At 46.5% G+C, this 14,395-nt stretch overlaps 2 protein-coding genes across 2 annotated transcripts in view; one reads left to right on the top strand and one right to left on the bottom strand.

Annotated features, from left to right (window-relative positions):
- Positions 1-1,400: 1,400 nt before the first annotated feature.
- B3GALNT1 (beta-1,3-N-acetylgalactosaminyltransferase 1 (globoside blood group)) lies at positions 1,401-2,360 on the top strand. The gene has a single exon (XM_009995720.1). The coding sequence runs from the start codon at positions 1,401-1,403 to the stop codon at positions 2,358-2,360; it is 960 nt and encodes a 319-aa protein (XP_009994022.1).
- Positions 2,361-10,820: 8,460 nt separating this feature from the next.
- Positions 10,821-14,395, bottom strand: part of PPM1L (protein phosphatase, Mg2+/Mn2+ dependent, 1L) — an 88,041-nt gene continuing 84,466 nt past the window's right edge. Inside the window, exon 4 of the mRNA XM_009995705.1 lies at positions 10,821-11,167. Coding sequence (XP_009994007.1) covers positions 10,821-11,167 — 347 coding nt within the window. The remainder of the gene's footprint in view (positions 11,168-14,395) is intronic.

Genomic DNA, 14,395 nt, shown 5'->3' with positions numbered 1-14,395 from the left:
CCTGTCACCCCGCCGGGCCTTTTCTTTTTTTAAATAGAAAACGGTTGAATGGCTTTAAAACGTCCTATCGTTTCAGCAGGGGGCGGCAGCAGGGTTCTCCGCAGTGAATTCTGCCTTTTCGGGTTTTGTTGGGTTTTTTTTAACCTCTTCATGAGCGTGAGAGCGAGAGGCTGCCGGGGTAGACCGTCCCGGCTCTGCCGCCTCTGAGCTCGGAGGCAAAGGGAAGTGTTGCCCTGGAAGAGACTGCAAAGGAAAGTGTTGCCCTGGAAGAGGCGATAAAGGAAACTGTTGCCCTGGAAGAGGCGGTTCTTGAGCTGCCTTGCTCTTGCTGCGCACCCTGGGTGGCTGGGGAAGGCAAAACCTGCCGGCAGATAAAGCCTGGAACTGGTGGAGAACCTGTCCTGGGCAGCTGCACCCCCAAAGTTGTTCAAAATGTCACAGAATCAGGCGTTTCTGTCCGTAAAGAATCAAAATCCTTATAATCAGATCTTTTTTTTTTCCCCATGAGGTGGTCAAGGAATGATCCAACTTTGAGCTGCTCTTGCTGCAAGCTGCTCATCAGAGCTTGCAAAGTGTTCTTTCTGTGACATCAGGCAGATAAGCAGTGATATGTAACTCGGGTTCTTTTCCTCCAGTACTTGTTTTTCATATTTGTTCACTGAAAGTCAGGTTGGGCTGCATAAAGAGAGCAGAATTGAGCTGATTGGTTCTATTCCCTCATAAATCTGGCAAGTCGACACCAGATTGGCAAATCTGAGGCTTTTTGTGGTTAGAATCAACTTCCTTATATGCATTTCAGACAATCTCAGGGCTTGTGCAGTGGCAAAAACTCAGTTCCATTTCATCCTCGAGACAAAACAAGTGAATCAACATAAACTTCCTTTCTTTCTTTAAATAAATTACACGTTTTGGGGCCTCTGAACATGTTTGCTGAGCCCTTTGTAGCCATCAGATCTTGGGCACTCTGTTCCCTTCCTTGAGATGGAGGTGAGTCGGAGCCCTTGTGCTGAGATCCCTGGGATCACTCTGCTTGCCCTGGGATCTTCTGCACAGTGATCAGGTTTATGCTGAGGAGGTTTCCAAGGTGAAAGCTGTGAGCTTTCAGGCCATCCCTGGATTCTGCTTGTTCCTGGGGTGTAGCATTGACCCGTGGTGTGCAGGATGCTGCCTGCAACACCTGCACCAGGGAGTCTAGGGTTTGTCTTCGTTCTGTCACAGCACAATTTCGACTGGCAGTTCAGACAAGATTAAAAAAGAGAGGATTGAAGTGGTCTCATTCTGAAAACTGCTCTTTTGTTTCTTTTTTCAGCAAGAAAGATGGCTCAGAACTCGTGGTCTGGATTTTGAAGGTCACTGATGCTTTCTGCGAAGTATTTATTGCCCGGTTCCAGTTCTGTGTCATGTATATGAGGCCACTCAAATCGTTTTTTTTGTTTCTGCTGGTGTTCTCTGTCATAACGGTGTGGTACGTAACGTTTTACTCCAGCCCTGTGCTTGAGCACACAAACCTGATGTATTTCTATGAGTATGAGCCCGTTTACAAGCAGCACTACCTCTTCACTCTGCGGGAACGCCTCAAGTGCAAAGACATCAACCCCTTCCTGGTCATCTTGGTGTCTTCCAGACCCGAGGACGTGAAGTCCAGGCAGGCCATCAGGATCACGTGGGGATCTCAGAACTCCTGGTGGGGGCATCGAGTTCTAACCCTGTTCTTGCTCGGGCAGGACAGTGAGGGAGAAGACAATGCTGCAGCGCTCTCGGTGGAAGATGAAAGCGTCCTCTACGGCGACATCATTCGCCAAGATTTTAGGGACACTTACAACAACCTCACCTTGAAAACTATCATGGCCTTCAGGTGGGCCACGGAGTTCTGTCCCAATGCCACGTTCCTCATGAAGGCGGATTCCGATGTCTTCATCAACACCCCCAACCTCATCCAGTTCCTTCTGCAGCTGAATTCCTCAGAAGATGTTTTTACTGGTTATCCTCTGGTTGGTAACTATGCGTACAGGGGCTTTCAGCTGAAGAACTACATCTCTTACAAGGAATATCCCTTCAGGCTGTATCCCCCATATTGCAGTGGGATGGCTTATATCCTGAATGGAAAACTAGTTCCAAGGATCTATGAACTGATGAGTCATATCAAACCTATTAAATTTGAGGATGTTTATGTTGGAATTTGCTTAAATATCCTTAAAGTGAATATCAGTATTCCAGAAGATAATAAATTCTTTTTGTATAAAATTAATTTTGATATCTGCAGGTACAGGCATTTGATTGCAGTGCATGGCCTCACATCAAGTGAAATAATCAGTTCTTGGCAGGAATTGTTATCAAAGACTTCAGTTACTTGCCCTTGAGTCTGTGCTAATATATAAACTTCAACCTGTTCCTTGTGAAAACATTGGAAGTCCAGGGCAGCACCAAACAAAACCACAGGTCACAGGGGTGACTGGGACTGGAGCAGGGTCGTGCTGCTGGGGCAGCTTTTCTTGGAGATGTTCTCCTATCCTCCAGGAAAAGTGGCAGGCATTCACAACACACTTTTCCACGAGTGCAGGAAACTTTGGGGTGTGGTGTCCTGCCTTCCTACCTCTGACACTTCTCCATGGAGTCAGCTGTAAGCACAGGATTCTACCTGAGTCTCATGGAACATATGACATGTCACTGAGGAATTATGTTTATGCCAAGGAACTAGTTTTCAAGGTGCTTCCAAATTCCTACCTGGATTTTAAAAATTGCCTTTGGAACTGTTGTCGTCCTTTGCTGCCTTCAAGTGTTTGTCCTCTGCCCAACAACCTCCTTTTTGCAACATATCCCCCCTGCAGTCCTTCTGGGAGTCTCACACCTCAAGGAAACACATCACCTCCCTAATCCTTCATAGAGTGTTGCAATCCTGTGGATCCTGGGCGTGCTGAAGCTGCTGAGAAATGATGAAAATGTGAGTCCTGTTTCTCAGAGAAGACAAAACTACTGCATCTCTGTAAAGACGGGTGTTCTAATCACTTTATTCATATCAGCAAGGCCAAGTTTTCAGTACTTTACACTTCTAACAGACAACAATACAGAATTTGCAGTTGCATTAACATAATTGTTCTTGACACATCCACTACACAGTGAAGATACTATAGTTACATCCTGTACATGGAGAATGACAGAGCACTGCCACCTTCTTGTCCTGCAGCTACGGTGCTATCATGTATTTACATTTGGCTGTCTTTCTCATCGTCTCTTAGAGACAAATTAGAAGAGGTGCAGAAACCTCTAGTACCACATTTGAGGTTTCACCAGGTTTTTTTTTTGTTACATTGTGGTTATGGTCAGTATTGGATTTTGCTTTTCAGTGCACATGGGGTTGTGATGGAATTAGAGGACGTGTTATTTTTTTTTTAGGTCTAAAAACGAGGTCTTGGGGAGAATACTCTCTAGCCAAGTATTTCAGATGTCAGTGTTAAAAGAATGTATGTTAAGGGCAAAGTTTTTCAAAAATAGATTATTTTGGTAAACTAAATAGCTAAAGTATTGCATAACAGAGGGGAGAATGCTGTTGTGTTCCTAGGAACAGCCACAACTACAGCTGTTCCTGTGGTGGTAGGATCTGGTGTTTGATTGTTGTCCTGTGGTCAGATCCTAGGAGCTCTGTGAGAAGTATTTAACTTGTTCTTTGACTGTTCATACATCCTAAAAAAACCCAATGCTCCCTTTTATTTATAGGCCTGCTATGTTCAATATTGAGAAATACATTATTTGTCACAAGAACACTGATACTACAGCACGATTTGTATTGCTTTTTCAAAATAAATAATGTCATTAAGAAAGACTGTGTGATCTTCAGAAAGTGGACAGATGAAGCAGGCAGCTCCTGATGGGTAAGGAACGAGGGTCTCAGAGCAGTGGCTGTGTGGGGCTGCCACAAACCCACCCATCACCCAGCGAGGCTGTTGTGTCTGTGCCCCAGAAGGGTGACACTGACCATCCATCACTTCACAAAGTCACCTGCCACCTGCCATTGTCATCTTCAGCGGCATCGATTCTGCAAGAAATTTACATCTTCAAATACTCCTGCTCCTGTGTTGTTGTTGTTTTTTAAACCTAACTTCCAAATCTGGGTCGTATTTGAGTCTGACCTTATTATTGCTTAAAAGACCATAAAAATTCAGAGCTGAGCTAATGTCTGTGCTTAGAGCAAACAACAGGAGGGCTCCTAGCACGAGCAAAGAACAGCTTAACGCTGTGAGCTAATGTAAGTACTAAAGTCAGTCCTGGGCCCAGATTCTATTGCCTCTGCCTACAATATTGGACTACAAAGGAAGCCTAAACCACAGGCAAAGAATTTGCCAAATCCTGAGATCCTTCATCCGCAGGCAGGTGGTTCAGAAAGCTGTATTAAATCAGAATGCCAAGCACATGAGGTTTTGAAGTGAGAAGTTTGGGGCTTTCTGACTCGAAAAGTCTGATGATAATCTGGTGGTCAAAGATGTTTGGAAACTGCTGCTGGGTGGAGAGCAAAAGGGGTTTTACAGACAAATTTCAAGCCTGTGTTGCCGGTATGTTATTTCAGAAGAGTTAAAAGGTCAAAACACACAATGTGTTTTGTGTGCTTTCAGGAAGGAAAATAAACCATGAAATTGAAGATGCTGTAAGTTTAGGGGCATTATTCTCTATGATCAGGTCAGTATTTACAGGACAGAGAAGGTCTGGAAGATTTTCCTAAGTTTTGTCTTACATTTGCTAGTTACTTGTAGAGCCAGTTGATTGTAGCTAGGCCACCACTGCCTGGATGCACACAAAATAATGTAGTTTTATTGTATTTCTTTCAAATGTCAACTACAAGCTGATGGGAGGTTAACCAAACGACATGACACTGAATTCCTGACCGTGTCCATGGGTTATGTTGGGTGTGCTGAAGGGGGGTGGGAGGCAGAGCTTTGCTCCCTATTTGTCACATTTTCATTCTCTTCCACTTCAGTCTGAGCACCGTGCACCCCTGGGTCATGTTTTACAGTTTCCCTCAGGCAGAGGTGGTGGGAAGGAACTGGAAAAGCTTCCTGCAGCTCCTGGTGAGCTGAGCTGGGCAGGTTTTGATGCAGGTCCCAGGTATGGTGTGTGAGGCTGTGAGCCACGGCTGAACGCAAGGACTCCAGGTAGGAACGACAGAAAAGTTAAGTTTTCCTATAAAATAAAGACTAAAAGGCCAGGCTGACCCCCAGTGACCTCTCTCTGGAGACGGTTGATAGATCTGAGCTCTGTTTACCTCTTTCCTTCTGATGGTTGCTGTGCAGCACGTGCATTTTCCAGCCTGCACTAATTCCTCGGAGTTGTTTTTTGGATGTGAGACAGGATGGTGTGGAGGTGTCCTGTCCCTTCCCCCAGCTCTGGACATCCCAGCCTCTCCTCTCTGGAATGTTTTCCCTGCCCTGGCCCTCTGCCGAGGAGTAAACTGCTGTCAGCCCTCAGCTTACAATACAGATAAAATCTTAAAACCACTTCTGGCTCCTAGTGAAAAGACGTTACAAAGGAGCCTGAAGAGGCTCTTATCTAGGATAACACAGCCCTGCTGCACTGAATGGAAGCTGTCCTGGACCCAGATGGATTACTTCAACCTCCCTTCTGTTATCTTGTGTGCTGGGAAGGGTGTCTGTTCATAAAGCTCCGACCTGCCCTTGCAGAGCTCTGGCTGTTCATTTCCATAATGAGTCTGTCTCATTTTGAGAGAGCACTTCCAGATACACCAGGCAGAAGTGGTTTTAGAGTGGCTCAGTGTAATATTCACACACAACAGCTTTTAAAGTGGTTTTTTTTTCAGGGCTTTCTGAGCATCCATGTCCCTAGAAGTGCTGATGCATCTCCACAGCTCACAGGAATCCTGGGCTGTATCATTCTGGGCTGTATCCAAAGAAGTGTGGCCAGCAGATGGAGAGAGGTGATTCTGCCTTTCTGCTCTGCCCTGGTGAGACCTCACCTAGAACAGTGTGTCCAGCTCTGGAGCCCCCAGCACGAGAAAGATGTGGAGCTGTTGGAACGTGTCCAGAGAAGGGCCACGAAAATGATCCGAGGGCTGGAGCAGCTCTCTGATGAGGACAGGCTGAGGGAGCTGGGGTTGTTCAGTCTGGAGAAGAGAAAGCTCCAGGGGGATCTTATTGCAGCCTTCCAGTGCCTGAAGGGCCTGCAGGAAAGCTGGGGAGGGGCTTTTTACAGGGGCTTGCAGTGAGATGATGAGGGGTAATGGTTTTAAGCTGAAAGAAGAGATTTAGGTTAGAGATCAGGCATAAATTCTGCAGTGTGAGGGTGGTGAGACACTGAAACAGGCTGCCTAGAGCTGTTGTGGGGGCTCCATCCCTGGAGGTGTTCAAGGGCAGGTTGGATGGGGCTCTGAGCAGCCTGGTCTAGTGGGAGGTGTCCCTGCCCATGCAGGGGGGTTGGAACTCGATGATCATAAAGGTCTCTTCCAACTCAAAAAATTCTGTGATTCTGAAGACAGGACTGGCCATTTAAATTCAGGGAAAAAAAGTGCTTTATTGCCCTATTGCTCAGCCAGCTCAGCTCTTCCTTAGGAGTGAGCAGACCAGACAGGAGCTGACCTGCCCATAAAAGCAGATTTCAGAACTTAGGCAGCAATTGCTCTCCCTGTGAGCCTCTGTAATGATTTCTGACGACAGTTTCAGAGACTCTCCAGCTGCTTTGGCTGCACGTTTTGCTTAATGGTATCTAGACTGTGGTGTGTAAGAACAAACACCTATAATTTCCAGTTACCAGAAGGAAAACTAGGTGAAACAGCTGCTCACCTAAGCCTTGCCTAGTCAGCAGTATCTAAATAAAAGTGATTTGAACTTTAACTCAATATCAACTTAATTGTATGTATCTTTATAGATATGAGGCCTCAGGTTTAGAAAGATAATTTTAAAATATATTGCCAACAGGGAGGGCAGCAGCTCTGGCCTGTACAGTTGCCAAACTTCAGCAGAATGTTCTCAGTTTTAACCTTGTGGTTTTGTACAGCCGGATATTGGGGTGGAGACCTAAAAACCTACTTCAGAAAATCAAAGGCTGGTGAGGGTTGTTTATTTTTTCCTTTCAGTACAATCATTATACGTTTATCTGTGTAAATTGAGTATTAGATACAGCAGCAATGTGTTAATATTATTTAAAGCAAGGATGTGGTGTGTTCTGAGGCAGCTGAACAACAAAACTCCCTTCTTTCAAGGTGCATTAGTGTGTTTGTAGCAAACACTGCTAGTTCAAGCTGCTGCGGTGCTTTAGTGCCAGCTTCTGTGTCCTCAACACTCCACAGCTGTTTTGGATTTGAATTTGACCTCACGGGAATGGTAGAACACCGCCGGTAACAGCAGCAGGTTTTGGTACTGCCCTTGTCTTCCCAAGTCAGTAGACAAGGCGTGATGCTCAGGGCAGGGCAGCCACTAGACGGAGCTGCGATCCCACCGAACCGGGCTGCCCTTCCACATCCCCAGTACGGATCAGAACGAGGAACATCCTGGTAGTATGTTTAAAATGTTCTGTGTAAGTTAAAGCGTTTCTAATATCACTGGGAAGAGCCCAAATTCTTTTAAGTACTGGGTCAGATGACTCATTAGAAGGTGCCCCCCGGCAGCACTATCAGCGTCTCAGTTCTCAGCCCTGGGATGCTCTTGATGAGCAGATGTCCCCAGCAGAGCTACTGGAGCTTCAGCACCAAGACCCTCCTAGGATCACGCACACAAGAGGGAGCTCTCAGACCTGCAAGCAGCCCAGAGTGCCCGTGGGATGGATTATTAAGGCAGGATCAGCCCCTGGATGGTTTAGGTTGCATAAGCAACATGTCCATCACTTAATCTTGCCAGCCAACAGCTGTATGTATCACGACAGAATTTGGCACAAACTGCATGAAAGTTCCAGATGTCCAGAGTGGGATTACTGGCTGCCCAGAAGACTTGTAGCAGGGAGTAGGCACTGCTCTGTGTGGGGAAGACTGCAGGAAGCCTCTCCTCTCCACTAGTCCTGCACCTTTAAACCTAAAGTAGCTGCAGCTAGTTTTTAAAGGAATTAAACCCAAAAGTCAACAACCCTACCAGAGATCACTGCCATTAATGCCTTTGGCCAGGGAAGAGCTACTGGAAAGGTGGGAGTGTTGCAGAGAAACCTGAAGGTGCTAAAATAACTGCTGTTGCATCTGCAGACACCTGAAGGTTGAAATAGGGGTTGGGTAAGGGGCTGGATGGGCCTGCGAGTGCCAGAGCAAATGAAGCCTGCAATGAATATCCAGACACATCTGCAGAACAGTTCTGGATTGCACTGCACTGTTTCCCTAAATCCTGGGAGCATTCCAGAGAGAGCCACCCTCCCAGTTCCTGGTGAAGCTGTGAATACCTGTGGTTCTGCCATCTCCTTGTCCTGTCTCTCCAAGTGCTGCAGCAAGCAGTGAGTGGTGCTGAGGGCACCCCCCAGCCACACTCCCAGTGCCCAGAACATCAGCTGCAGGAGGCTCAGTGCCAGCCCTCAGCTCTTCCCTGTGACAGCTTTTTGGAGCTGACCATCGCTGCAGTTCCAAATGTTCAAATGCTTGTGCAGGGCTGTAGTGATGTCCCTGCTGTACAAGTGTTTCTTTGCTTTAAGAGGTCTGTAGGCTGCTGGCTCTGAGTCTTCTGTTCCCTGGGCAGCTGCTGTGACAAACCCGCAGGCCGGTGTCCTGCAGTGACAAGCCAGGAGAATGGAAACACCCCCCGTGGAGGAGAGAGGAGAGGCAAAGCCCTGCCTGCTGCTGGAGCCCTGCTGAGGGTGAGATGCAGCACTCCCAAGGAAACACCACACCAGGGGGTCACTTCACAGCACTCCAACCTCCAATACCTTCTCAAAATAAAGTGCAGCACTCTGCAGACACTAACATTTCCTGTGAGCTGCTCAGTTTCACTGCAAAGTTGCATTTAAACTTGACCGAATGCTCCATCCAAGGGAGTTAAAATGTCCAAAACCTTCCATACTTTTGCTTTCCACTTGCCTGTTCCTCAGAGCCCAGGGGCCCTCCCCAGTGTCTGGGATGAGAAGAGGCTGCTAAAGGCTCTGCCCATGTTTGGAGAGCACTGGTGCCAGCAAGGTATCCCAGTAGGAGTTGTGGTTATCTCCAAACCAACCACAGGAGCGAAGTTTGTTGGGGAAGAGATAAGCTAGGAATAGAAATTACCAGGCTAAGATGGGAATTCCTTCTCAGTCAGAGAGCAGAATTTGTGCTCTTTTGTTTTGCCTGGGGGGCCACCACACCTGCTCAGCTAGGCACAGCCAGGACAGGTCATGGTGCTGGGGGGAGCAGCAAGGCCTGAGCCCAGAAAGGCCCTGGGGGGTGATGAGAAAAAGGCAGCTTTTTAACCACAGAACAGTGTATCCTTACCCACAAAACAGACAGTGTTAATTAATGCATTAATTCCTGATTCATCTCAGGACCCAAGTACTGACAACCTCCATCACCTTGAGGACAAGGGACTTCAGTGGATCATCCAGGATGACGTTTCTGGGGGAGAGGGGAACCCCAAGCATTATTGTGAGACATGATACAGGTAACAAACCATCCAAAACACTAACCTTCATACCCAGTCCTGGCTCTGCTCCTCTAGCACCCCCTGCCTTGTGACTCTGCTGCTGCTGCCTCTTCATCATGAAGCACCCAGCCAAGTTGCCAGATGCAAAGCAAACTCAGGCTGTCATTGCTCAAATTCACAGATTCCAAAATACAATTGAATACTGAAAGGTAGATCTAAACATAATTTTACCTAAGTTTAACACAAGCTTTTGACTCTACAGGGCAATGACACTGCCTGGCATTTATATATCATACCAAGAAACAAGTTCTGAAGTGGTCTTCCCCTGGATTAACACCACAAATTAATCTGCAGTGGTACAAAAGGTCTCTTAATAGGCTTGACTTCCACCTAAGTAGCTCTAAGGATTGCCTGGTTTTGATTTATTAGTTTTCCAAACAGTCACCAACAGAATCAGTTTTATCTTGCATTACTTTCTTTCCATACCTATGAAAAATCCATGCCAAAAAACTAACGTAGAGGTGAGTCCCAGTGAATGACAGACATTCTTTATATAACAGAGCTAGTTTTTGATGTAGAAGGTGTCAGACCTCACAGGATTTTTCCGGGGTTTAACATGACTACATTTGAATAGAATATGGCATAGAAGAAACGTTATTAGAGTAATGCAGAGCCTGAATAAACATGTGGCTTCAGGTAATGTGGTAACTATACCTAATCACATGCTTGGCTTTATTTAAGGAGGAGGTTAAACAAGGTGAGGGAGCCAGCTCTGTGGCAGCAGGCTAGTGGTTGGCTTCTCTTCCTTCTTCAGGTCAGCAACAGGCCAAGAACTGCAAACCTTTTCCTACACAAACCTCATCACTGCAGATTAAAACAGAAAAGAGATGAGAACCACGAGTGTATCACTCTGAAGTTCCACAGCATCCTTCCTGTCCCTGGCTCTGGAGTAGCAGCACTGCCCTGCCCTGCAGCCCAATGACCCCCTGACTGCCAGAAACAAGAGGGGAGGAATCAAATGAAAAGTCTACACAGGATTTGTAAAGAATATTCTGAAATGGAAGATTATGGTTGGCTTCTAAGGAGGAGCAAGGTCACAGGAGACAGGTACATGTGAACAAACTTAATTCTTATAATCACCCAGGATGAAATTGTTGTATTGCTCCTTTTGTTAAGCAAAGAACAAAGGGTTCCTTTTGTGTGAATCTTAGCAGTATTTCCTAGAGCTTTCTACTATGTTTAAAATGTAAGAGTTTGGTTTAAGTTCAGAGTGAGGCAGAGAACCACTGGTAATTACTGTTCTTCTGTTTTGCTGCTATTCCTGAACTTCACCACCATCACTGTGATGTTATCAGGACATCCTCTGTAAAAGGACTGTAGAACTATACTCTTGGCACCGAAGTGTGGTTCATCCAAGCGTTCCTTGATGAATCGGACAGCTTCCTCGTTGCTGAAAGCATCCCACAGCCCATCTGAGGCCAGGATCATGAACTCTGGCTGCAGTTTGTCCAGGTCAAAGGTAAGGATATCAGGGTCAGGAATGACAACATTGAGGTTCTTCAGAGGGTAATCTCCTAAGGAGCGGGACATGGCCAGGATCCCCTGCACGCGCCAGGAGCCATTGAAGCTGATAAAACCACCTGGAGAGAAACACCAACACTTAAAGCAGTTCTTTTTAAAGTCAAAGCATTTCTCTGGCTTCCTGCCAAACCCACCCAAAAATTCATGCTGTGGTATGCTGAGGTGTACAGATGTCAGATATCTCCAGGAAAAGAAAGAAGCAGGAGGTGATCCCGGAGTGCAGCAGGGAAGAGCTGGACTGTGGCTGCCTCTGCTGTCAGAAGAGCTGATGCAGGACGTGGGGGGATGGCTCAGCTTTCCAACCAAGCAGCTCCATGCTCTCTGCTCCCCCAGAGACACTGACAGCTGACTTCAGACAGGTATTACTACACTACACAACTGCCTTCAGAAGCTTTATGCAATGTTAAGACAAAAACGCTGAAAGCAAAATCTTTGTACTCTTGGGTTAGTAAATGCTTCCTTTTCCTGTGTAGCTCAACGTTTTCCCCACGTCAGAAGATCTGTGATGGAAACAAGACTGAAAATGCCCTGCAGTAGGACTCACAGCTCACTTTTAAGGCATCAAGCAAAGAAGCAAGTGCAAAAATATTTATAGGCTCCTCTACCCAACTGCCTTGAATGAGCCATGTCAAAAGCACCACAAACCTGTTGTGAACAAACCAGTAACAAAATTTCACTCTAAGTCAGAAAAATGCAACGTGGGATCTGACTGATTGATTTTACCATCAGTGGGATTAAAGCTGTGCCTCTAGCTGAAAAGACATTATTTTATTGAGGGGTTGCTTCGAGTGGGATACTGAAATGGATGGTGCTGACACAGCCAGCACCTGCCTGCCACAGGCTGGTGGTGCTGGGGTGGGGGAAACAGCCCCAGGCTCAAGGTCAAAGACTACAATTCCTCTGCATGCATCTGCTGCCACTGCCTGCACTGCTTCACAGCACTGTTCCTTAACACCCATGACAAGTCAGCTGAGGACAAATAATTTGCAAACACGGAATGTTAAAATGTACTGCAAAATTAGATTAACTGTTGTCTTTTTTTTTTTTTTATCTGCAAGCTGTCAGCTTTGGTGTTCTTATAAATCTCTTTGTTCTCTGTAGTTACCAGAACATTTTCAGCTCTGTGCTTCAGCCTGTGTGTTATTTGTCAGACACTGAAATCTTGTGATGGCATTTTTACTCCTGGTTGGCTGATCTAATCTCTGAATTTCTCCTGCTTTCAGATGAAACTGCATTTCATTCAATGATTCACTGGTGTTTATAGCTTCAAACTTGATTTGTGTTAAAATCAGCAGAAACAAAAACTTTTTATCTGGGTGTTTTCATAAACTTCAGGGAGTCTCCATTACGGAGAAGTTTCCTTCCAAAGTCACAAGAAGACAGGGCTGGTGACCCTCCTGCAGCTCCTCCTCTTCACATGCAGTCAGACCAACCTCACCCAGCTGTTGCTGTGGGTGTTGAGGGCACCCTGGCTGAACGTTACACAGCCACCTACTCACCAGGCTGGGATGGTAGTAACTGGGGTGTAATCATATGTACGTACTGCAGTGACCAGGGAAGCCAAATGCCACTAAGAAGGGGCACTTTTGAGGAGACATTTTACCCACAGTGAGAGGGCAGCCATGCCTGCCACGTCCCTGTGCTTGCAGGAGATGGCTGGTACTGCTGCCTCTGCAGGTCCTGCTTTCAGGTACAAAGTGACTCTTGGGAGCCACTCCCAGATGGAACCTGAGCTGAATTCCTGTGGTTTGCTGAAGTGTCTGTGGGCCTTCTAGTATTTTCTCTTATAAAGCCATCCATACAGAATATACAACATGCTCATGGAAAAGCAAACACTCTGCAGCACTGGCTGCCACCTTGGAAGAAAAGGTATTAAAGAGCCAGAATCTTTCTGGCAATGGCACAAACATTTCCTATGTTAGTGAGAGCTGAGCTCAGAGGATTATGTTCAAGGTGACTCAGATTTCTAGCAGTGACAGTCACCTTGTGGTCTACAACCCAGTGTTTCTTCACAAGCCAAACCCATGGTTGTCTCAAGGCCACTGTCTTACACAGACACCAGACACATCACTGAGGCTCTTGATCAGGAAGAGATTCCTTGTGTTTTCCAGGGAAACCAGCACCCTTGTGTCACAGGACATGCATTCCCCTATCCCACAGGCAGGGTCAGAGAGGTAGGACCCTGCAGCACTGGTGGGTGTGCATCAGCCTCTGTGCCAACACCAACCGACACCAACAAAACCCCACGGCTGGGTACCAGTCACCTCTCACTGCACAACTCCCAGGAGAGACCTGAGTTGTGGCTTCTGGGCTTCCAGCACCAGAGCTGCTCTTGGGTCACGTCAGGCTGAGAAATACAAAGTTTGATCCAGGCTGTGGGTTGACCAAGAGTTTGTGCACCTTTGCTGGGAGGGGGGAAACGAAAGACACCGAATTCATGCTCTGTCCACCAACCCCTGGCAGCATCAAGCCACCAGCCTCCCTAACATCCATTGTGGCAGTGGAAAATGAGGGGTTGGTTTGGAGTTGTCATCCCAATGTTAAGGCCCTGCTGAGATGCACAGGGCACTTTGCTCTGAGCTGCTGCTTCAGGCTGCCCACAACTGATTTATACCAGAGTGAGGTTTGAAGGGTATTTTCACACCCGGGGCTGTGTGGATTTGACTTTCAAATGAAATCTAATCCCACTAACACAAAAAAATGTAAAAGGATGCAGCAGGAGGATAAACTGGATTGCATGTATGTGTGTGTCCAACAGCCCTGTGAGGCCATATCAGTCATGATAATATAATGAGGCAATAAGTCACATAAATGAATTCATTAAGTCCCTAGGCTAGCTAGAACATTCCTTCTTTAGCTGCAGACAGTTATAATGCTTGTCTATTGAATTCATTTCTCCCCAACAATCCAGGTTCACCTTTCTGTGCTATAAAGCCCCACTTCTACGCTAAAGAAATACCCTCATAATGTTTTTTTTCTCCTAAGTGAAGGCCTTCTCTAGATGAACAAGTGCACAGGGACCCTGGGCTTGGCTAAGAGGGGAGCAGTTCTACAGAAAAATCTTCAGATTTTACAGAACCATCCCCCAAGTACAGAGGTTGAGAGAAACTGAGACCAAGATTTTCCTATTCCTTCCTCTTAGGATCTGTATTATTTTTCTTCCCCTTTGGGGAACATACATGGCCTGAGCTCTCTGTCTGGCAGCAGGAAGGGTCCCCACCACTCTGACACCTCCACGGTGACAAAAGCAAACAGAGAGGAGAGCACATCTTGCCCCTCTACAGGCA

Source organism: Chaetura pelagica, unplaced genomic scaffold, assembly GCF_000747805.2.
Source record: "Chaetura pelagica isolate M959 unplaced genomic scaffold, ChaPel_1.0 scaffold394, whole genome shotgun sequence".
Lineage (NCBI taxonomy): Eukaryota > Metazoa > Chordata > Aves > Apodiformes > Apodidae > Chaetura > Chaetura pelagica.
Note: the sequence above shows the minus strand (reverse complement) of the source record. Positions and strands in the feature narration are given on the sequence as shown.

What these genes read in the sequence shown, in the direction of transcription:
- B3GALNT1 (XM_009995720.1), top strand. Translation starts at nt 1,401, where the DNA reads ATGTATATGAGGCCACTCAAATCGTTTTTTTTGTTTCTGCTGGTGTTC.